Source organism: Mustela lutreola, chromosome 8, assembly GCF_030435805.1.
Source record: "Mustela lutreola isolate mMusLut2 chromosome 8, mMusLut2.pri, whole genome shotgun sequence".
NCBI classification, from domain to species: Eukaryota; Metazoa; Chordata; class Mammalia; order Carnivora; family Mustelidae; genus Mustela; species Mustela lutreola.
Genome location: NC_081297.1, coordinates 84,094,132 through 84,119,882, shown reverse-complemented (window position 1 = coordinate 84,119,882; position 25,751 = coordinate 84,094,132). Strand labels below are relative to the sequence as shown.

General features: G+C 40.3%; 1 protein-coding gene across 12 annotated transcripts in view; it reads right to left on the bottom strand.

Annotated features, from left to right (window-relative positions):
• The window catches only part of LOC131839864 (liprin-beta-1-like), a 95,041-nt gene that overhangs the window by 47,294 nt on the left and 21,996 nt on the right, over positions 1 to 25,751 (bottom strand). For all 12 annotated transcript variants that reach the window (XM_059187555.1, XM_059187557.1, XM_059187556.1 and 9 more), the window contains exons 2-3: positions 10,250 to 10,347; positions 6,301 to 6,509 (exon numbers count right to left, since the gene is read on the bottom strand). In XM_059187555.1, coding sequence (XP_059043538.1) covers positions 6,301 to 6,509; positions 10,250 to 10,347 — 307 coding nt within the window. The remainder of the gene's footprint in view (positions 1 to 6,300; positions 6,510 to 10,249; positions 10,348 to 25,751) is intronic.

Here is a 25,751-nt window from a genome sequence, read left to right as displayed (position 1 = left end):
TTTCTGTTCACTGAGGATAAAAAGTAAAAGTTGTTATTTCTTCCGATGGAAAGATTAGAAATGCTGCTATAGCAAGTTCTAGAAGGGTTTCACGAAGCTACTGCATTTGAAATGGAAATCAGATGTTCCAAAATCAGTATCACAAAACAATCTTAGAATCAAAATATTAAAAACTGACTCACTATGAGCATACATACTCACACTTCTCGAGACTAGTGATATTTACAAGAGTTCATAATGCTCAAGGAGTTCTTTTTTTAAAGGACCACAGGTCACCACAGCAAAACAAAGCCAAAGTTAAGAATCACCAATGGAGTAGTTAAATACTTTTAAAGGAGTGCACTGACCTAGTCAAGCAGGTGAAAGTCTAGTCTCTTCACACATTTATTTCTATTTCTGCCAATTCTGTTACCTTTGACTTAAGAATCCTTGCAGGAGGTAAATTCCATTAGGCAAATACCTTACCACCTCTGTTTTTCCTCCAACTCCCAAGCTTCACCAACCTGACCACTCAAAACCTCCCCACGTGGCATGCACTCTCGAATTCTATTCCTTTGGCGCGGGCCGTATTTCCCACCCTTTCCTCATCTTTCCTCGCTCTGTAAAGTCCAGCTCAACCTGGGCTTGGCCTGTGAAGTGTTCCTTGAGTTACCTGTTCACTCATAGGCCAGTTAGAGATTCCAGATCGTGGAATCCTCATCGTGGCAGGCAACACACTGAACAGATGAGGTTAGACGTGGCTACATATATGTTCCCCTCTTCCAACAAACTGCCTTCTTTGTGAGTAGGTTTGCCTTTGCACCTGGCACACAGTGAGTTCAAACCAAATGACTATGGAATGAATAACGAATGATAGGTGTTCAATAACCATCAGATGAATACAGGATGAATGAACACTTGGTTGCAAGTTGGCCCTCTCACTTCTCACTCCGTGGTTGACCTGAAGCCTGTACTCCCTCTTGCTACCATGTTTAGGAGGTGTTTTCAGAGCCTTTTTAATGGACTATACTTGAGACTATCTTGCATGAACTCCCTTACATACTATCTTCTCCAAAGCAGAGTATATATGGCCTCCGACATCTTCCCTTTCTTCCGCCATCTTGGGGGAATTGAGTCTTACTTCCTGCTCAAAGCTCATTATTCCACATAACCTTTGGATCCTTAATTTCCTGCTTCCCTGAGACTTACAATTACCACCTCTACCCATACTATTCTCAGTTTCTTCCTCCTAGTGAACTTTCTTCCACTGGCCATTCCAACATCTACTCCAAGGCTGTGTGTCCACCACTATACTCACTCATCATTCCTCTCGGCCTCTACAAATCCATTTTTCTTAGCCAGTTCTCACCTCCTCCTTCTTACCTTATGCCATACTCTCTTCTGCCCCTACACTGGTTTCCCTTCTCTGTCTTGTCTTGTCCTTCACCACTTAGCTTTTCACCATATTCTGCCATGGATGGCTTCCTCATGACCTTACAAGAGTTGGTCACTTATTCTCCTTAATGGTCCCTCAAGGCAAAACTACCTTACATTTCTTTTGATTCTCCCAAGATTCTTATAAAATCATGGGCAGAGAATTAAAAATACATTGAGTATCAACTCTTGTTGAGTCTATTTGACATCCAAAGCACTGAACACCAGCTCAAATTACTTTACTCAAAATCCCAGAGATGCCTTCAAAATAACTCTTCCTACTCCATCCTGACCACATTCGATACAACTGAAAGTTTAAGTCAAAATCAGCATCAGCTTGGGGATTTCAATAGTATTGTAGCCAACTAACAGTGCATGTGGAGGAGGGTATGGGACACTTGGGAGGGAAAAGCAAGGCAAGGGATCCAGCTCGAATGCAACAGTGATACTTTAATTAAGGAACTTGAGGTGTTTGCCGGATATTCCTGGCACGACGGGTAAAATGTCTAAATGGCTCTATTCCTTACAGAATTATAGAATCCAAAAGTTAGCCAGCAACCACCCCTGGGAATATGAGTTGTCTGAATTCATGGAGCAGATGCTCCATATAATGCTAAAGGCACAATATACCTTACCCACAGTCATCTAGATAGAAGCTCTTCTATTTATATTATTTTCCTTTTAATGGTCAAGTAGACCCACGATCAAGTATAAAGATGTAATAAATGTTAGCATCTTGCTTCCCATGCCCCCCTTTCAAAAACTGTTTTATTATACAAAATTTCATTTGTATCTGAAAGTAGAGACCTTAAGTACCCATCACACAACAATATCAACGGTTACTACTTCAAGGTAGGCAGGAATGTTTTGCCTGCTATGTTCACTTAAAGTATCGTGCTATATTTTCCTTTAATTTTCTTAGTTCTGTTGGTTTGCACTGGTCTCCAGTTGACTACCCTCTCTCCCCAGCTTCGTTTTGCTTTGTTCTTTCCAGAGCTCTGCTGTCCTGTCTAAATCCCAAACCAACAAGCAAGCAGTGATTTGCCACAATTACACTTAACTTCTGTTCTAACACAGAACTCAGTTTGAATAGAACATTCCCAAATCAGAGTGCTGAGTAGCTAAATGACAATATGGAAAAGAAAATCAGTTCCATTTTATAAGGACAACAAATGTTAAGAAACAGTTGGACTGCTGCTATAACACAGACACACACACACACACACACACACACACACAGATACACAGTCTCCACCAAAGTCAATACACTTATTTTTTTTTTAAGATTTTATTTATTTATTTGACACAGAGAGAGAGATCACAAGTAGGCAGAGAGGCAGGCAGAGAGAGAGGAAGAAGCAGTCTCGCCACTGTGCAGAGAGCCCAATGTGGGGCTCGATCCCAGGACCCTAAGATCATGATCTGAGCCAAAGGTAGAGGCTTAACCCACTGAGCCACTCAGGCGCCCCTCAATACACTTATTTTTTAAATTAGTTTTAAAAACTGCCATCCAGTTTTTTATTTCATGATGACATTTTTCAAAATTCTGTATCAAGGAAAAAAAAGGAAGGCGCAGCCCTCTAAATCTCCTTTGGTTAAATTTATCTCCAGCCACTCAAAGAACCCTCTCACACCAGGGCCTCGTGCACCCTAACCAGCATTACCTCTCTACCGCTGCGTGCAGACATTTGTTTGCCTGCTCTCTACCAGATACTGGAGTAGGAGGAGAAACGGAGAAAGACAGGAAGGCCACGAACACCACAGTCACATTTCACCAGGGCCTACCAGCACAAGAAGGAATCTCATACACTGTTGTCCAAAGAATAAATGAACGTGATGGCAAGAGCACTGGAAGTCAAACCACCAGGCAACAATACTCCACTCCCCTGTCCTCTCTCCAAGTGTGATGGAATCAGGGCGGTGAGGCTCTCACCTTGTGCCGTGCATAATGATCTCAGGGCAACAGCACTGCCACTGGGAGCTACTGGAGCGTCCCCACTGGAGTGTCCCCACTGATTGGCTGATGACGCTATGTACTAGCAGGTCTGCCTCCATCAATCTTGAAACACACCATTTATTGTCTCCTCTGAAATTTCTGTTATGACTCTAAAAAATAAATACGAACCCGGGGCAATACGGACAATCTTTCCAGGAAGATGTCTATTTCTTCCAAAATCTCATCAGGTCTGCTCAAAAAGAAATCCAAAGGGAGAAATCCATCTCACATATACAGCGTCACACCCAAAAAGCCCACTCATGACCCTCTCCTAGAAAAAGATGCCTGTTTATTCAAAGTCGCCAGAAAGTGCTTCAAAGCCCGAAGCTCAGGATAAGCCTGAGTACCTCCTGTACTTTCCAAGTCAAGAGAGCAGATGTGGGGAAAATCAGAAATATGGCTTTTATTTCTGGGTTGTAATTTTTCTCAGTGTTTGTTTTCCAGAAATAGAACACTTCTTCTTCACTCAATAGCCAACGGGAGCAAGAAACAAGTGTTCTGGGGGTGAGAAGCTTTCACGTGAGCTAGGATGTCTCAGTGAGACACTGCTGAACTCAGATGATCTGTGACCCTGTGACCCAATCTTAAGATGGGCCTTGTTTGCCAAAGCTGGAACAAACATTCCCTGGAGACACACATGAAAAGGGAAGCTGGGCAGAGAGCAGTGGGGGATTCTGGGGACGGCAGGCCTAGAATGGGTCATGTGGCGGAGAGTCAGGGACTGGAGAGAATGTGCCCCACGTCTGAAGTCATGAGTATTTTTATTTTTATGAAACTTGTTCTAAAAACTTTTTTAGAAGATACACTTGCAATTAATAGGACCTATTTTTTAAATGTAGGAATACGATGGAAATGTATTGTGACTTATCAGGTCAGAAGCCAGTGAGGCACACTTCAATTTATCTTATCGGCCACGATGCCGATTTGAAGTTCTATCATCGCAGTTCCACTCACTTTGTCAAAAACTGCACTTTTGTCATTTCTGCTGATTTTGCGAATGCCTCATACTAAAGCTGCTAAGTAACTGGTCACTTGTGGGATTTTATGCCCTGATCAAGGTCATGATCCTCAACGTCTTCCATTGGGAAAAGCTTAGTATGAATGTTCTAGGCAACTCATAGAGTTAGACCTAAAGCAAACAGAAACTGCTTGCTTGGCTCAAATAATTTGACATATTTTTCTGTTTGCCCTCTTGAACTTAGAGCTTGATAAAGCATGTAATTCTCCACCATTAATATCTCTATTAACAGGAAAATACTTCTATCTCAGTACTTGACCAAATACGGCATACTCAACAGATTTGGGTTTTTGTTTTGTTTTAACCACAGGAGAGGAACTTCGGAGTCTTAAACTTGTCAGTGTTTAGAAGGTTACAGCTATAGCTACTTTATTCAAACAAATTCATTCTTAGTGATTTAATATCCCCTCACAAGTAACAAACTATTAATGTGACTATTTTCTTTCTTCTGAACCAGCTTCTGATCATATGAAAGAATGATACAGCAGAAATCAGTAGGGAAGGAAGACGCGACACCCGACAGGAAACCAGGGGGTCTCCTGGCCCAGACAAAGTAATTAGAACTGCAAAGGGCCAGTGGCATTAATGAGAAGATCGATATCAGTCTTAAGGACATGGACTCCCAAGGTGGCTATCATTAAACATAAATGAAATCTTAATTATGTAACTGAGAATAAGTCTCTAAAATATTGTAAAAGCTTCTCCATAGTCTGAAAAATGTCTGTAGTCTTGTAAAAAAGTGAACCATGTAGGAGTGACACGGAACTGGAGCCAACACTTTCTTTCCCTCTTTGCAGATGGACCCCGTAGTTTCCCCTCCATCCTCTACAATCTCTTCAGTGTTGTATTTTCGACTCGTCTACCAGGCGCACCGACAAGCACTCATAAGTTCGCTCCCGGAACTCACACTCCCATGCGGCAGAAGCTATTGTCCCTGTTTCACAAACGAGGAAACGAGACAAACAGCTTAAAACATCTCCCCCAAATCATGCAAGCTTCTAAGAATCAGCCCCCAAATTGAAATTCAGGTCTGTTGTCTCCAGCACCTGCACTGGGAAATGCCAAGATACAATCCAACCATCAGTTTTATCACAGTATTAATGTTCTCATTTTGGGTGGTGGTAAGATATACCCAGAAAATTTGTCACTTTTACGATTCTTAAGCATATAGTTCAGTGGCATTACTCGTATTACAGAAAGAACACTTTTTCTATCTTCTTCTCTCAATATTTTTAGTGGCATTCTTTAGATTTTATTTGTTCCAAATGTATTAAAACCATGGTATATACCAATGTGTTCAGGGAAAGGGCAGATCCTCCACGCCATCTGTTTTTGAGACGGATGCCTAGAAAGGGGCTTCACTGTTCTGGGAAGAAGAACGCGATTGGAAGCCCAATTCTATAGCTTCCCTCACACCCTAGAACTGACATGACCCCACAGATCACTAGATGGCACTTCCTATCAGATACTGCAGACCTCTGCCTCGCTGCCTTTGGAGGTTCTATTCACTCTGCTTCCTATCTGAATTGCTCTTGGTCCTTTTACAGTAAATTTTCCAATAGTACTGAGAAAGCATCTATTACGTGCAAGGTTCTTTCCTTTACAGGACTATTTGTTCTAGGCCACAGCAGGTCATCCAAGAAAGCGAGTCCACCTTCAGAGGCAAAATCAGGTGGTGGGCTGGAGCCCATGAAATGTACACTAACATTATCCTTAAAGGGAACTGGGATGCATTAAGGGATAAAAATCACAGTGAACCTGCTGCCCTGTACTTTTTTGTTGTTGTTGCTCTAATCAGCTACTCTATGTTCTAAATTTTGGAATAAGCCACAAGAGATTCCGAGCGCAGGATCTGTAATGTGCCATTATCTACCATTTGACTCTGAAGCCATTTGACGAGTGTTTCCGCTGTTGAATCTGGGATCTGGCATCTCAAACCTTCCTTCTCATCTGTGTCCATCACCTCCAACAAGCCACGCAGGTCTTCCACAAGGTGCAGAGCTCGCAGGCTTCCCATGAATCCCGGGGAGGTGGGAGACTGGCAATCAAAAATTCCATTGGAATATTCCAGGGCCTTAGAACCTAAGTTTTAAAAAAAAAAATCACAGAGAGAACAACAGGGTTTATATTACATAATGTCCTAAAGCTGAGGGTGGCAAGCAAGTCCAGTCACAGTGAGGAATAATCAAAATAAGCAAAAAGGAAAAGAAAATAAAGGAGTCGTGCGAATCTCTCCAAGTCATAGTGATTCGGTGCAAAAATAAAATCCATATAATTGATGGTAAATATCAATCACCAAATACCTAACAGGGACGTCAACTGTGTATTACGGTAAGAACATAATGAATGGACTTTGGTGAAAGATGTGCTGACCTCATGGAAATAAGGGCTAAGAAGGTAGAGAGCAGTGTGGATAGAGCCAAGTACTCCCCAAAATATAAATTTAGGTACCATAAGATTTTGAGAAATTCCCTGTAAAAGAAGTTGCACAATTTGGTGGAAACCGCATAGCATAATGTCAAGGGTAACAGGACTGGCTTCCGGTTAATTTACCAGAATTTAATCTTTGGAGAATTTCAATGAATTACATGTATACATTTGTGTATGTACAGGAGTGTGTGTGTGTGTTAACATTTTATCCCATGATTTTGTTTGCAGCCTAGCATCAAAAACTCTTGCTAATATCAGCTTTAAAAAATAGTTTTACAGCCTTTCTTTCCCTATTACTTATAAGGGAAAGCGTTTTATGACTTGAATGTACATAACTAACCCATTGCCTGCTCAGAAATCACTCATATATACCTCTTCATCTCTTTGATTTTTATTTTCTGGTCTATCAAATATACATATTAATTAGAAGTACTAACTTTAAGTGTCAATAATTATGATATTTTGACTACCACCTCATTAATCTGAGGGTCTTATAAAGGGAAGAAAAGTGTGAACCAATGTGTAAATTCTCTCTCCAGTTGCCACATAGCTTGATCAATTCCAACCATAGAGAGAGGCATTTTCCTTCAGTTAGTCCATTCCACTGACCTTCCAAAGAACTAGACCAAATGATGAGGACCCAAATCTGCCAAACTGTAATCTGCCAAATGGTAACCACTGATCTGCTAGGCCCAATGTTAAATACTTCCCATGATCTTCCCCTCAGGAACCATATAAGGCTGAGAGGAAAATCCAGAAAAATAGAAATTGAGGAGAGTATGTCCGGGAAAGGGAGGAACAGTAGAGCATTTTAAAAACAAAACAGGCTATCGTGTCCTATGCCAGTAGTTTAAAGCACTACAATCACCTGATAATACTATTCACAATAGATGTACCCACAATAACCTTCTACTCTTTTAAGTCTCCATCACAAAACAAGGTGAGGGATAGGGGAGAAATGCATATTTAGAAAAACTCCTCAAATATTTGCAATCACATCTCCCTCTACCTTAGGTGGAGAGCTACTGATAGTAATTTGAGAAAATAAAGTCAGGTCCTACCCAAAAAGCTCCTGACTGCGTCAGTGTGAGCTGAGACCCAGGAAGTCTTGATTTTCCGAATAACTCTCATGTTGGTCCTGAAGCCCTGCCAGGGCTAAGGAACAAATATACTCATCTAGTAGAGTATGTAAAACGTCAGTCCTCAACTACTGTCCAGAAACATCACTTGTCTTGCCTACGGAGTTCCACTAAGAATTTGAGGTTATAACCTCTGATAACAGCCTAGGATCTGGCTCTGGTTATATTTTCCGAAACTGTGACACAGTAAGTCCAATCTCTTTTCCACGTAATAGTCCTTCAACTGTGTGAAAGTATCTATCATGCCCTGAGCAAGAATATACTTTCCCAGTTACACTTAACCAGTTCCTTCCTTACCAGATGAAGTTGTTTCTTCGCCTTCACGGTCACCTCCTCTTAAGTTTTACCAATAACCTCTTTGAAACGGATATTCCAAGAACTAAACACAGTACACAAGATGTGGTCTAATCTACAAAGGAGGTCAAATTAAAATCTGGTCTCGGGATATACAAGTAGAACAAAGGAGGCCAAACTTTGACTTGCCATGGCATTCAAGGGAAGAACCTCTGACAATGAAAACACCTGTGGTTTCTTCAAACCACTGAAACAGAGTAGGGTCAAATTTATGACCAGAAAAGATAAGCAACAGGGGCTAGGTAGCTAGAATGGAGGAGCAGTAGATGCTACCCACATCTCGACCCTGACCATCAGACCATCAGATCGATGACAACCCCACCCACTGGCCCCTTCAACCTTTCTTCATGACCATGGGTTCCTAAATACATAAAGGTACTTCTCCTGTGACAAAACACAGAATGTGACATGAGACCTTAAGGAGCCACTACCCCTAGGAGAGCACAAGCATCTGAAAGGGTTTACCTACTGTTCAGTCCCTCTGGTCATGATGAGAAAACAAGCAGGTCATGATCTACACTGTTTTTGCTCTACTTCCATAACAGAGAATCACTCAAGATTCATAATAAGGGAGGAATACGACCAGATCTGTGTTTCAGAAAGAAAATTCTGGTGGTCTAGAGAATGAGGAACTACAGCGGGAAAGCAAGAGTGCCAAGAACATCAAGGGAGAGGGTTGCCAGGACAAAGCACGGCAGAGCACAGACAGGACACACTTCAGAGGGGAAAAAAAGGAATGGCTAAGGGGCACGTGGGTGGCTCAGTCATTAAGCGTTTGCCTTTGGCTCAGGTCATGGACCCAGAGTCCTGGGATCAAGCCCCACATCGGGCTCCCTGCTGAGCGGAAAGCCTGTTTCTCCCTCTCCCACTCCCCTGCTTGTGTTCCTTCTCTCAATTAAAAAAAAAAAAAAAAAAAAAAGAATAGCTGAATTTAAAATTTTACTTATTTGACAGACAGAGATCACAAGTAGGCAGAGAGGCAGGCAGAGAGAGAGAGAGGAGAAAGCAGGCTCCCCTCGGAGCAGAGAGCCTGATGTGGGACTCGATCCCAGGACCCTGAGATCATGACCTGAGCCGAAGGCAAAGGCTTAACCCACTGAGCCACCCAGGTGCCTGGAATAGCTGAATTTTTAAAGGGAGATAGAAGTGACAGAACTTGACTAAGCAGGGGCTCTGAGGGACAAAGGTCTAATGTGACTTAAATTTCTAGGTAGAAAACTGCGTGGATGGACGATTATGAAACTAGATAAGATAAAGACTACTAGAAAGGCTTCTGAGAAAAGAAAAAGACTTCAAAGCTTTCTGTGATGACATGGATATGCATATAGGCTATTTCAAAGGAGGTATTTGATTGGCAGTTAGAGACCCAAAGCTTAGCAGAGAATTGAGAAAGTAAATAGAAGTGAGAGTTACTGGTGGCAAAATAAATGTCGAATTCAAGGGAATAGATCAGAATATCCATGGATCCTAGGTAGAGCAGTATCTTTCAAAGTGTGACCTACAGCTGCTACCTGCACCGAAATCCCATGAGATGTACTTACTTACTTACTTTTTTTTTGGGGGGGGGGGTGGGCAGCAAAGCAAGGTTTATTGGGAGTACAGTAAAGTACAGATAGTACAAAGCTCCCGAGGAGGAAGGGAACCTGAGAGCGTTGCCCGAGAAGTACTTTCTTTCTCCTTGAGTCAGAACCACAGTATGGAAATGGAATTAGACATTTTCAAAGTTTGAGAATGATATTGGTATAAAATGGAGAAGAGGGGCTAACGTGAAACCACGAGGAATCTAAAGGCAACCAATAAATGAAAATAAAGTGGAAAAGGTAATAAAAGAGTTGGAATGAAAAAGCCAAAAGTGCAGAGTAAATGTCATGATTCCATCTTTCAGAGGACGCAGATTACCTGCTATAAGCCCATCCATCTGCTCCAACGCCGTAGCCAACATATCACTTCCGTCACTCATCATTTTGTGTTTGTCAAGGGCAAATTCCAACCTAGATCTGAAAAAACAATGATGTTATCATTATATCCTTTTAAATGCCACATGCTTCCAAGCAGGTGTGACAGCTCAAGGCCAAATTACAACCCCACTTAGACGTCAGCTAGGGAAGAGAAATTTTCTGAACTGGCAGAGCTGAATTACCTCAGTCACTTAACACGCAGTGGCCGACTGTCTACCTAACTGCAAGACCACACACTCCACCAGTTAATAAAATGAGTTTCAGATCTTGCACGCAAGGTGTTGAAAGTCCAGTAGAATGGTTTCCATGATGTCCTCTACAGAACTCGAGGCCTCGGTGGAAGGCACCAGGGATGGCTGTGGAAACTTCCTGAGGGCCATGAAGAATGCTCAGTAGAGGAGATTTCTTTCTTCCTGCACCAGCCCCACCCAATTTCTGTTCTTTCAGTTTGCCTTTGTTTCTGTTTTGTTTTTTTTTCTGTAGATGGATTTACCACAGGACTTGTCAAAAGGGTTTACTAGCAAACACACAGAACACACACACACAAAACCACTGGTATTTTGTAATACAACAACAACTACCATGTACAAGTGTCTATAGTGGTCCTTATACATAGACACAAATTATTCATAAGCCCTAATCATGACAACAGCCCAATAAAATGGATACATTTGTCTCCATTAGATAGGTGATATCAATGATGTTTGTTGATTTTTGTACAGAAACACAGCAAATAAACATATAGTAAAGATAGGTTTTAACCTAGGTCTGTCTGACTTCCACTATGATACATATTAAATTTCTGTTTATCTTAACTGAAAAATAGGCATATGCTGAAATTATGACATAATCTACTCATTCTTTCACCTGTTAAAAAATATATTGGAATTATTCTTGCAAAAAGTTTAATTATGAGCAAGAAAAAGTCAAGACTATGTGATTTCCAATATTAATTAATGTGCTTCAAATACCAGACTAAGCATCCATGTGAATTCTCCTAAAAGGACTAAATAGGGCCCTAGCTACTTTGCAGATACTGTGGTATAGCAAATGTCTGGGAAATAAAGGATACGCTGTTTAAAAGAAAACTTTGCCCACTGTTTCCAAGCAGCCAGATCTCACCACTTTATTTTTATGAACACATTTACAGTTCTGATAAACAGCTTCTTGGATCAATTTTCTACTCTGCATTCATTCTGATAAAATGCCCTATCATCATGAAGCATTGCTTTGATTTCATAATTTTTAGAGATTTCGTTGCAGATTTCTCAGAACTTTAGTCAACTTCAGAAGTTGTAAAGTATCACTACCATTTTATGTAGAAAAACTATAGCACACAAGTACTCAAGGCAGGGGTTTACAATCACCCAGCAATTAGGAGTTAACAAAGCAAGGTTATGAACTTAGCTAGTTCTCAAAAATTTACTTGCACAGTCCAGAGAGGTGGGGAGCAAATTTAATAGTCACAGTTCAGGATGAAAACTCAAAACTCAGTGACAACTGAGAACATAGAGGTTCAAGCGGAAGACCATGCAGTCCCTGAATTTCATGTAATTAAGTGGCTTGCATTCCCTGTCATTTTAAAAGTAGCACTTCCAAGAGCTCCAGATACTACGATAAACATAAAAATAACACAAAGAAATTCAAGCCAGGCTCAGCTATAACGATGGCTAATAAAACAAAGTAATGCTCATATTAGAAAAACTCTCACCACCTCACTGAATTAGAAAAACAAATATTCATCTTTGTTAGCAACTGTATTTATGTGCAGCATGAACACTTTTCACAGACAACAGATAGTTATGTATTTCTTCTCTGTTCCATTCAACGAGCCTTTCAAATGCTCTGACACGGAGGTATGAGAACCTAGACCATGGTTTTCAGAGTGGTGAAGAACCATTGTTTTTTTAAATTTCCAAGCACTTGTTTAATAAGTGACAATATTAAATTGCAATAAGGAGGGGTGCCTGGGTGGCTCAGTTGGTTAAGCAACTGCCCTTAGCTCAGGTCATGATCCTAGAGTCCCAGGATTGAGTCCCACATCCGGCTCCCTGCTCTGCAAGGAGTCTGCTTCTCTCAATGACCCTCCCCCTGGTCATGCCCTCTCTCATTCTCTCTCTCAAGTAAATAAACAAGTAAAATCTTTCTAAAAAAGAAAAATTAAAATAAATAAATTGCAATAAATGTTTATGGATGTTTATCTCAATCTCTCTACTTATCATGTAACAGCCTGCATGGAATAGTTAAACAGTCAATAAAAAATGTATTTAATACTGTAAATGAGGTAGGTGCTAAAGGGAAAAATGGAGCAGGAAAAGGGGGTCAAGAGTATAGAAGGGTTTACAAACTACATGGGGTAGGTCTGGGAGAATGATGGATTCAAAGGCCTATGATCTCTAATAAATTAAAAATAGTATAGGTGGTCTGCTTCAGTGGTAGTCAAAGGATAGAATTCCTACAAACTGATTTTAAAAAGGGAGAAGTGAGGACATGAACAGATATATAATAGAAATTATCTCCAGCCAATAAACACTTAGAGGCTTAATGTCATTAGTACAAGAAATTTTAGGGGCGCTGTGGTGGCTCAGTGGGTTAAAGCCTCTGCCTTCAGCTCAGGTCATGATCCCAGGGTCCTAGGATGGAGCCCTGCATGGAGCTCTCTGCTCAGCAGGGAGCCTGCTTCCACCTCTCTCTCTCTGCCTGCCTCTCTGCCTACTTGTGATCTCTAATAAATAAATAAAATCTTTAAAAAATATATATATTTTAAAAATATACAAGAAATTTTAGACAACAATGTGATACCATTTTATACTTAGTCAACTGGGGAAAAAAAAAAAAACCTGACACTACCAAGTATTACAGAGGATGTGGATTCAAAAAATCTCTTACAGAATGGCGGTGGAAATGTAAAATGGCTTAACCACTTGGAATAACAGTTTCGCATTGTCATCTAAACTTCAACATATTCTTTTTCGCGATAACAGTATTTACTCCAAGGTACATAATCATGAACACACACAAATGTTCATGGTAGGACTCTTTGCAAGGCCAAAAACATGGATACAAACCAACACAAGAGACGAATAAACTGGTATATTTACACAATGGAATTACATACAGTTGTCAAAGCTAACTAAAACAATATATGTGTGGTGTGAATAAATCTATGCAGTATAACAGCAAATAAAAATAAGTCTCCAATAAATTCAGTGAGACTTTTAGGAGTTAAAACAATATAAATTTAAATATATTTTAGAAATACACGTAAGATTCAACAAAACTATAAATGCAAACAAAAAAGAGGAAATAGTAACATGAAATTCAGGATATGGTACCTCAAGTCAGGGATATGGGGGAACAGACTGAGAGGAAGAGTTACATAGTTAAATAAAGGTTACTGTTCAAGTTTTTGAGTTAGGTAATGGGTTCAGAAAAGTGCTTAGTTTATTAAACATGACAAAATGAGAATTCCACTTCGGATAATGGTAGAGTAGATTAATTGGACAAACTACCCCACAAATAGCAATACAAAGCACTGGATAAAATATAAAAACGGTTTTGAAGAAACTGGAGAGTGAACAAAAGCTGGTAGAAACTGGAGGGAATTCAGCACTTGAGTAAAGGGAACCATAATGAGTGAGATTCATTTTTATACCTCTTTTATCTGTGGGCACTTCCCAGTCCATTGGATGGAGAGTAGCTAGGATCATGAAGACTATCAAAATCTTATTGGCTCAAAGGGAAGAAAGGGATAAACCTCTTACATTATACACAAAGCTGTTTAATACTAATTCATGGTAGACAGTGACAAGAATATACAATGCAATCCATTAAAATTACAAAATAGAGAGATATTAGTAAAAAGCCAATTAGGTTAAATGAATTACTAATAAAATCCTCAATCCAAAAGAAGGCAATAATGGAACAATGAGGAGATGGGAGAAACAGAAATCAAATGGCACGATGGTAGATTTAAATTCATATAAATAATTATATTAAATATAAACAGAATGAACACTATTAAAAGCCAGAGATTGTCAGACTAGCTAAAACAAACAAAAACCACTAACAATATGCTGTTAACAGAGCTATACTTTAAATATAAAGAAATAGAAAATAAAAGAATGCAAAATGAAATACCATATACACAGTAAGCCCAAAGCATAGCTTTATCAATATAAGAAAAATGGCTTTCAATTGAGAAGTATTACCAGGAAGAGTCAGAGTTTATAACAATGATCAACTCATCAGGAAGTCATAACAACTGCATTTTTTTTTCTTAAAGATTTTATTTATTTGACAGAGAGAGATCACAAGTAGGCAGAGAGGCAGGCAGAGAGAGAGAGAGGAGGAAGCAGGCTCCCTGCCGAGCAGAGAGCCCGATGAGGGGCTCTATCCCAGGAGGGATCATGACGAGGGCCGAAGGAAGAGGCTTGAACCCACTGAGCCACCCAGGTGCCCCAACAACTGCAAATGTTTTTGCAACTAATAACAGAGCTTCCAAATATATAAGGCAAAATCCAACACAATTAAAGGAGAATCACATAAGTCATTTATATTTGATGTAATTTTTGATATGGTTAGATTTAAGTGTATGGTCCTGTCCTTTTTCTGGTTTTGTTTTGTCCCACCAATCATTTTCAACCCTCTTTCAGGAGAGCAAAGGCAGATACAAGGTAGGAAAAAAAATAATCAGCAATAACACAGAAGATTTGAACAACAGCATCAATCATCCTGATCTAATTTGATTTATATAAGGAAAGACCCAAATGCAGGACATACATACTTTTCAAGTCCACATGTTATATTCCTCAAGATATTCCACATCCGAAAGGCAACAAAGTCTCAATAAATTCCAAATGGACTTCAAAGAACTACACAGAGGAGTAAAAACAGCAAACTGAAGTGGTAAAGTACTAATGTTAAAATAGAATTTCCACGTTTGTTACTTCAGAGGCAGCTTAATTTAACGAGCATCTGTGTTGATAAAACTATGTCAACTTTCATGCCTGGATCGAAGTATTTTTAAAAATAGAAAGGCAAAATGGAAAGGCTTCAGAAAATCCTATGCTCTAAAAAGATTTTCCTATATCCCAAAACCATTTCTGAGAGGAAGATTTCCCTGGAATCCTTACATACTCAATACAATATTACTCCAAATACACTGAGAGGAATGTTACTCCACATTAAAAAAGACTGAACTACTGACACATGCAACATTATGCTGAACGAAAGAAGCCAGACTTAAACAACGATGTACTATATAATTCCTTTTGTCTGAATCAAGAACAGGCAATCTATAGTGATAGAAAATAGGAAACGGTTTTGCAGGAAGTGGCAAATGATCCTGGAGGACCTCCTGTTCCATATGTTGATTGAGTAGTTGGTTACACAAGTTTATACATTTGTCAAAACTCCTCAAACTATACACTTCAGATGTGTGCATTTCACTATGTATATACTTCATCTGAAATTTTTAAAAAATTAGGGATGAAGATTATTAAAACTAAAATTGTAGTGGATTAATATAAGTAGGAAATGCATGGACTTATAATGATGTTACAGATCAAGGATAATGAATAACTACCAATTATAGACTTGAGGTCCAAAATAAAAGACTCAGAATATCCAAGTCCCTTTGTTCTAATTCTTTGCTTACCCAGAAACCTCCTGATTATAACTCGGTCTTCTGGGTACACAAAATCATTTAGAAAATTAAACCTTCAACAGCCAATAATTCTCATACGATAGCAAATTCATTTCTGAATTCTAAATGGTTAATAATTTACTACTTTGAATGACTTGCTGAAGGGAAAAAGTACCAGAAAATACAACTACCACAACAAACGAGTGGGGTTTGGGTTTAAGGTCATAGCTCAAACTCAAGAAAACCCTATTTGTTGGGTAATTTAAACAGAGATCAGCTCTGTTTGCAAGAGTCCTCAGTCTGGCGGTTTCCTATTCCAATGGCTCAGTAAAACTAAGTTTAGAGAAGTCTTAGAAAAGCTATCTCCTGGGGATAACATTCATATATCATATATTAAAGGAAAAAAGAAAGACCCAACAGAAAAAGAAGTATGTTTTGGGTACATTTCAAGTTTGGTCAGGACTCATTTAGAGTAGATTTGAACAGGATAAAATATTAAGGAAAGTTCCAACAATGGGCGTGGTAGCTAACGGGTTGGCAGAAAACCACAGTTTTTTCCTGGGTTGCTAACGGAGTGATGTTTTCAGGCAGGCTAGCTGCCCAGTCTCTCTGTAAAGGAAGGAAGGAAGGAAGGAAGGAAGGAAGGAATGAAGAAAGAAAGAAAGAAAGAAAGAAAGACAGACTAAGAAAACTAGTAAGTTTGTTCTAAACCTGGGCAAAAACGACATCTGTCCTAGCTTTCTCAGCTTTCCTTAACTAAAATGTTTAGGTTGAAAGAGAACTTCTAACTTCATACCTAGAAACAAATACAACTCACTTAAAAGAAGAAATATTTCTATCTGAGAGAATGTTTACAAACATTCCACCAGACTGGTAGTGCCATATTATTATGTGGTCATTATGAAAACAATGTATTTTCACATAAATTACCCACAGACTTCTCATCAATCCCCCCCTCCCAAGACATTCACTGATTCCCAATGCATGCAGCAATAAAGTCTCAGCAAAGATAACATGACTTTAAAAATGCAAAGAGCAAAGGAGAGGAGTTGGAACTATCAGTGGTTCTCAAGGTGTGGCTCCTGGATCAGCAGCAGCATCACCTGGAAGCGAGATAGCAGGCAAATCCTTGGGCTCCACCAAAACTTACTGAATGAGAAACTCTAGGGCAGGGCCCAGCAACCTGGGTTTTTACAAGCTGTCCAGATGATCGTGCTGTGCACTCAATCACTGTGCTAGAGCATAAGAGGCCAACAAGCTCCACCCAAGACAAGGTTGGAACTGGTTACCAAGGTAAACAAGGATAGAACTCCTCTCCCCAGTCACTGCTTCTTTTGATCCCAAAATAACAGCTCTGAATAAGCAATTCAGGTTTCAACCGGAAAACTCTTTCCCTTTAAACTTCAACTACTAAGTCCTTATGTCCACAACATTTTCTGATTCTGACGTAATGCTCCCCGCTTTCTGGTTCTCTGCTATGTATCTGTCATCACATACTTTCTCCTCTCTACTCTATTAGTTCAAATCCTTTTCATCTCCAATCCGCTCTAACATCCCTAGAAAATTAATTCAGAATCACTTGAAAAGGCAACATGGTAAGAAGTGGAGGTCAAGGTGCATGGGAAGTGGGTGAAAACAGGAGAGACCAGGCTACTGGCAGCAGGGGTGATACCTGATGTTACAACATACATTTTTAAATCTGTCAAACTATAAAGTAGGTGCAATATTGATGATATAATTGAAAGTTTGAACACTATTTGATGATATTAGAGTTTTCTTTTTTTTAAAGATTGCTAGCAAAATATTCCCTAATAAAATGATACATCTGTAATTTGCTTTAAGACAATAAAGGGGAAGGGAATAAGAGTAACGATATAGATGAAACATGATTAGCCACGATTTGATCATTGTCGAAGGTGGGTGATAAGTATGTGTGGTAACATTAGACTATTCTTTGTACACTTTTATATATTTGAGATTTTCCATAATCAAATACTTAAAGTCCTTCATCCGTATCTTTAGACAGTAGGATTTTCAAACACCCTTGAACCTGGTATGTTGTCTTAGATATTCTATTTTTCTATCATGACCTCAAACACAACGAGGACTCACCAAATATTTACAAAGCCAATAAGAAAATACTTATTTTAACGACCTGCAAAAACAAAAACACACAGTCAGAAACAGCCTCTCACAGACAGAGAATTTGTAAGGCAGAGCATCAAAGAGGAAGTATTAATGACTGCACCTTAGTGAAAGTTACTTCTCTTGCTCGCTAAAATGAGGCCCCACAAAAGATGGTGGGGCAAAGTTGGCAAGTACTCAGATAAATGAAACAGCCAGGGAAAACAGGAGAGGATAAAAGGAAATGAGCTTCTCAGCACCATGCTATTAATATTTAGGAATGATAACCTTAAGGGAATTGATAAAAAGGTGCATACAATAAGCCAAGATCCTTTACTTCTTGAATAAAAGGGGGCTGCTGCTATTTGAAAAACGGGCTGTCTTAAGTCTCAGTAAATCTGCAGATCTTGTGAGAAAGTGAAAGAACTCCCATCTCTCCTTATCTACTATTATTAGCTATTATGACTGCAAAAAGTTACCAATTTGTCCAAGGTCACTCAAGAAGTAAGATCTGAGCCCCGAATCCATGTTGTTCTCAATAGGGATTTATCAGCCAGCCAGTCAGCCCTGACCGGCACCACCAACCTTGACCCTTCTCATGAGCTTCTACCCAACTTAACTACTACCTCCAAGGGACCCATCCCTGCCTGTCTTGCCGTACAGCAGATCCTTCCCTGAGCATGCACCTGCTCTCTTTCCTCTGTGTGGTCATGAGAGCTGCTCCTTCTCTGTCTGGACCACCCTCAGATGCCCTGGGACACTTCCTTTTTTAAAACAATAATTTTATCTAAATTTAATTAACATATAGTATATTATCATATACTATAACACACCAGTATATATAGTATATTATTAGTTTCAGAGGTAGAACGTGTCGATTCAGTTGCAAATAACACCGAGAGCTCATTCCATCAAGTGCCTTCCTTAATGCCCATCACCCAGTGACCTCATCCCCCAGCCAGGACACTTACTTTCAAGACTCAGCTCAGGCATCCTTGCCGCCCAGCCTTCTTGCCCCTCTCTTAGAGTGCCCTGGGCCTGAGTCCAGGAGAGCCCTAATTTTGTAGTATGTGTCTCCTTGACTAAGCTGTGAGCTCCGTGACAATGGGGACTTGTGACGTCCGCATTCTCCGTATCTCATGGGGTAGAAAGAATGCTTGCGGCACAGCTGTGTTTCAGGGGCTCCTCAAACAGGCACATCTTTGTCAGAAGGATTCTAGCTCCCAGATTCCTATATATATTCTTTATATATAGAATATATAAACATATTCATATAGAATAGTATGACCTTCTTCTCAGCTGCATATGTCAAAAACTGGTCTCTTCATCCTGATTTTTAAGATAACTTGGGATGAAAGAGACTGTTGCTCTCACCTACAATCTTACAATATAAATTTTCACACTCTTCAAAATGCAGGTGAACCAAATCCATTGTGATGATGTTATTTATAGGAGTCTGCAAACTTAGTTCCCAATAGAGGAATATTAGGGGGTCTTGAGCAGGTTTTAACTTCTGATTTTTCCATGTACTCTAACCCTAACCCCCACCCATCTCTTCTTTTTAGCTCTTAGAAACCTGGGAACTCCCATGTCTCCCAGTTTCCTGCCAGGTCTACCAACCTAGCTTGAGCTGGTAAGAGGTCAGCAGTTCTGGAATCTTTAAGATCCAGACTGTGGCCTACAGAGGGCAGGGTGGGTCCCCGCTACTCAAAGCTCTAAAAGGAAGGGGAAAGGAAGGGAAAGGACAAGTCATCTTCTATACAAACTCTCTAAAGGAGTATTTGATCAGCTGGGGGTCATGACCCCAAGATCAGAAGGCAGTGAAATAAATTTAGCAGACTGCAAGGCAATGTGTATTTGAACAAAACAAAAATAGCAGAGAGTCTCGTGGACCAGAAGGTTAAGAACTGTTTTGTGAAACTTTTAATTCAGTTAGATATACACACACATCTGCATGCAATAAATAGTGACTGAAGGCCTACCACATGCCAGGTATGGGAGACAGAACAGTGAAAAAGACAAGGAAAAAGAAGAAAAATATCTCTGCCCTTAGGTAGCTGACATTCCTGAGGTTTCAATATGGTGGGGAGGTGGGGGGGGAGGTATCCATATGTATTGCATCTTGATGTGAGAAAGTATATTTTTTAACAGATTTTTTATTTATCTGAGAGAAGGGGAGAGGGAGAGAGAGAGAAAGAGAGAAAGAGAGGGAGCGCACAAGCTAGGGAGGGGCAGAGGGAGAAGCAGCCTCCATGATGAGCAAGGAGCCTGACCTGGGAGTCGATCCCAGGACCCTGGGATCATGACCTGAGCCAAAGGCAGACGTTTAACCAACTGAGCCACCCAGGCACCCCAAGAAAGTGTTCCCACACTAGGTCAATCCATTTGAGAAACATTGCTCTAAAGTAGTGTGGCTTAAAATGTGGTCTGTGGGGATACCTAGGTGGCTCAGTCAGCTGAGCATCTGCCTTCAGCTCAGGTGGTGGTCTCTGGGTCCTGGGATAGAGCCCCAAGTCCCAGGTCGGGCTTCCTGTTCAGTGGGGAGTCGCATCTCTCTCTATAGCTTTCTCTCTCTCCCTCTGACCCTCCCTACCACTCTTTCTCTCCCTCTGTCTCTCTCAAATAAACAAAAACTTTAAAAATAAAAACAATTTTAAAAAACAAAATAAATAAAATATGGTCTGTGAACTGGTTCACTATTACTGGTCTACTATGAGTGAAATATAGAAATTATTCAGAAAATTTGATAGTAACTTGGTCTTATCATGATATCCAATTAATGATCATGTTGCTGGCCTGCCCGATTTTTTAAAATTGGATTTTACAGAAAGCATCAATCCATGATGAACTGGAAACAAGGCAGGACAAAAAACCTGGTCCTTTACCAGAGGTGGCTGGACACCACTCTGGAGGACACAGGGAGCAGTTGTCTTGGGAGTGTGAACACCGTACTTTGACTGGAGGCTGCAGCACTGGGTCACAGACAGAGAGGAGACAACACAGGAGGCAGGAGAACCCTAACACCTGGGGAGTATGGTTCAGGTTCTCTCTGCACACATGTCCCATGGTGAAAATAGTTAAACAGCAAGTGGAAAACCGTTAGCGCTGACAATGACATATGATTAAAGTCAGAAGAAGTGAAATAAGAAACATTTTGCTTACATAAAATTTCCACCAATGGCAGTCCTATATTTCACCTTAAACGTCTAGTTACAATGCATCACAGCAGCAGAACACATAATTTCCGATCCACTGTGTTTTCATTACAGCAATCAAGTCTATGCGGTTCACGCTAACATGTCATAGTCTGTCACTCATTCAACATGGCCAACATTGTACTGTACTTAAAAATGGAAGGACCCACCAGCATACCAAATTGATTGGGAAGAGTGGTAAAAATTATGGGCCAGGCAACAGTTTTGTGGTAAAATAAGACTCTAGCATAATTCTTAAAAACTAAACTATCTAGTGGATAATTTCTGTTGGTTTCTGTTTCGATGAGGAGTTAGTCATAGCACTGGCTGTTCAGTAAGTGGAATGCCCCCTTGTTCACTAATAGCATATATGCTTCTGGCCATTATCAGCAGTACAGATATGTGTCCTCGGCTGCTGGAGGAAAAAGAACATCAAAACCAGAGACCTGAAATGACACCATTGAAAGTACAAAATATATTCTTAACATCATTATGCACTATGAAAATATTAAAAAGACCTATGGAAATTTTGTACAGTTAATGAAGGCTGAGTATTAATGGGTAATACAGTGCTTTGCAAACTACTTCTATATCAGTTCTGTAAGACCCAGTGCAGCACTAATTGCTGCAGTGGGAGATGTCTTAGGGGAAGTATAAAGAGAATCAGGAAAGCAAGATGAAGAATTATTTCCCAACCCAAGAGCTGGGAAATGGCAGCCCATAAGCCAACTCTGGCTCACTGCCTGTTTTTGTCAATAAAGTCTCATTAGAGTCACACTCTTTCATTTATGTATCATCTGTGCTGCTTTCTTGTCCAGCAGCAGATCTGAGTAGTTGTAACTCACAAAACCTAAAGTATCTCCCATCTGGCCCTTTGCAGAAAAAGTGTACCAACCCCTGCCCAATCCATCCCATGGCCTCCTGGAAGTCCACAGAACCCTCTCCCATTTGCTCATTCATTCACTGATTGAATATTTAAGTACCTATTATATATCAGGCATAATTAAGTGATGAGGATATAGTAGTAAAGAAAAAGAAAAATGAGTAGAAGAAAAGTTGTACTTCTGACGGCAAGAAACCACACACAGTTTAAATGTATAGTACATGACATATGGGAAAAACAAAGCAAGGAAAGAGAATTAAGTTAACATTAACTTACTATGTACCAGGCACTGTTGTAAGTGCTCTTCATGCACTAATCTATCAAATCCTCTCAATAACCCTATCGACACAATACTTACCATTTTATAAGTGATAAAACTGAGCCATAGAAAGGGCATCCAAGTCATAGAGCTAGAAAAAGGATTTGGAGCCAGAGAGCCCGATTCCAAAGCCCATGCTCGTAATCATGCACTGTGATGGCTCTTTGTGCAGAAAACAAATGGCAGGGAGTCACAATTTTAATGTAATAATAAGGGAAGACCCCGATGATAAAAGTGATACTGGTCAAAGCCTGGTAAAAGGTGAGGGGAAAAGTCACATGAATGTACAGTACAGGGAAGAGCTTCCACATAGAAACAAACAAGGTGTAGAAATGTACAAAGGCCAAGAGGAGGGAGAGCTTCATTTAGTCTGTATTTGAGAGGGATGGAGGGGGCAGTGGGGGTTGAATTTACGCAGAATCAAATGCCCAAGTCTTGGGGGCGCCTGAGTGGCTCAGTGGGTTAAAGCCTCTGCCTTCGGCTCAGGTCATGATCTCAGAGTCCCACACAGGGCTCTTTGCCTGGCAGGGAGCCTGCTTCCTCCTCTCTCTCTCTGCCTGCCTCTCTGTCTACTTGTGATCTCTCTGTCAAATAAATATATAAAATCTTTAGAAAACTACCACAATTTAATAATGGTGTTCGGGAAAAAGAAAAGACTCAAGCGCTGTGGCCTACTCTGTAGAAGGACGGAGTGTGTATTTAGAGGTGTGTAACCTGCTCACTCCCAACCCTGAACATGACAAGTAGTTCTACTATCCACCAAAGGAGAAAGAAGCAAGAACTACAAAATCATCACCCACGGAGAGTCATCACCTGCTGTCCTTTACACTAAAGCCTAATGAAATACCTGGATCTTGTACATGAAAGCTGTAGGTCATGGAGGATTACTGAGCAAAATCCACGATCATGGGGGCGCCTGGGTGGCTCAGTGGGTTAAGCCGCTGCCTTCGGCTCAGGTCATGATCTCAGGGTCCTGGGATCGAGTCCCACGTCGGGCTCTCTGCTCAGCAGGGAGCCTGCTTCCCGCTCTCTCTCTCTCTCTCTCTGCCAGTCTCTCTACCTACCTGTGATCTCTCTCTGTCAAATAAATAAATAAATAAAATCTTTAAAAAAAAAAAAAAAAAAAAATCCACGATCATGGCATCAAACACTCCCACAGCACTTTTTTGGTTTTTGTTTTGTTTTGTTTTGTTTTTTAAACCTTTACTACCAGGTACCATATGGAACCACAGGGTTATCTTACTAGATGCTATACTTGGCAGGCAAGCTCACTTAAGTTAAGGCCATGGAATGTTATTACTACTCGACTGTGCTTTTCAAGAGCTAAGCTACCACTCTTAATCCTTTCTACCAAACTTAGCTCAGGACACAGTGCTCAAGTAAAGATTTGATAAATAAGTGAACAACCATTTATACCCATCAACACAAAATTATTCATGAGTCACCACCACACATGCTATAGGGAACCGCACTGGGAAAGTAGGGTACATTAATAGACTTGCTCGGCACTTCTGTATCCTAGATCATCAACGCAGATTTTCTTTTCACTTTATTAAAAGTTCTGGCAACACATACCCATCAAGATAGAAAGAGCTATACATTGAAGGATGAGGGCAGGGCTACCAAATGACCAATATAATCAGGATTTTTCATATTTTACTATGTCAGGTAAAGCTACTGCTTCAAAATCAGATGGATAAACTCAGACATTCATTCATACAGACAGATGTTTATTGAAAGAATATTTATCACATCCCCACCACGTGCCAGGAACTGTCGCAGCCACCGAGGCATCGTCATTTACATGAACACACATGAACAATAAAGCCCATCTCACAGACCTGGTTAAGTGAGCCCACCTGCCAGAGACAGAGCCTTTTTCTCTAGCATCTGTCTTATTTTCAACTGGCATGCCCAAACTTGAATATTCTAAATGACTGGGGGAATACGGTGCTTGCTTGAGTTTAAAAACAAGGCAAAGAAACAATATACTTGGTTTTTACATTTTTGCTCTTTATACCATGTACACTGAATGTCTTTAAGTTATCTGAATCTCAGGATGCCTCAAGTCCTGCCTTCTGTTGGAAAGTAATATAGTATCCAAAACACCTTTTCCCTTATGGAACTCCCTGTTGTGTGGACTTGGCTGTAGCAAGCACTGCTAGAGAAAGCTGGGCTGGTTCAGCTGCCACTGTCCGCTACTTGTCTTGATGGGCACTTCGTGTTACTCAGCTGTCCCAGTCTTCATCATTAGTTCCTATCGCATTCTTCACAATGGCAAACTCTAAGAATCCCTACAAAATCCTCCCCTAATCTATTCCTAGTGCTGCCACACTTCATCTCAGTAGATTACCTCATACCCTACGTACAGAGAATCCCAGGGAGCTCTCCTCTACCTTACTTGCCTGTTCCTGCCTCCTGTCTTAAGAAAACTTGCCACCTACGGTCAACAGGAGTCTGCTTCACCCTCTCCCCCATCCCCTGCTCGTGCTCACTCTGTCTCTCTCTCAAATCAATAAATAAAACCTTAAAAAAAAAAATAGAGAAAACTTGCCACCTTTATTGATCTTATCCCAGCCTTTTAAACAACTACTGCCTCCTTCCTTTCTATCTTCATTCACCTATTCCCTTGTGCTCAGCCAATAAAATGTTGACAATCTTCCGGACCTAAAAATCCTAACCAAAACCAACACGTAAAAAATTCCCAAATCCTTCCCTCTGCTCTTCGTAAGTTACAGACCTAGCTCTGACTCTTGAAATGAATGGTCCCTACCTACTGCTTCACCCTCTCCCCATTCCAGTCTGGCTGCCGTCTTCTCATCTCATAATTTTTTTAATAATCCCCCAGGCAATAAAAGCAAAATTAAACCAGTGGGACTACATCAAACCAAAAAGCTCCCACACAGGAAAGGTAACCTAGAGAAGAGGAGAAAACATTTGCAAATCATGTATCTGATAAGAGGTTAATATCCAAAATACATAAAATCATACAGCCGAATAGCAAAAAGAAAAAAATCTGATTTTATGGCCAAAAATTTTTTCCAGAGAAGACATACAGATGGCCAACAGGTACGTGAAAAGCAGCTCAACATCCCTGATCATCAAGGAAATGCAAATCAAAACCACAAAGAGATACCACCTTACACCTGTCAGAATAGCTAGAGTCAAAAAGACAAGAGGTTAAAAAAAAAAAAAAAAAAAAAAAAAACGGTTTCTGCCAAGAAATCCATCCCTCATGAGGATGGCAGAGAAAATGACTCTCATTTTTAAATCTTT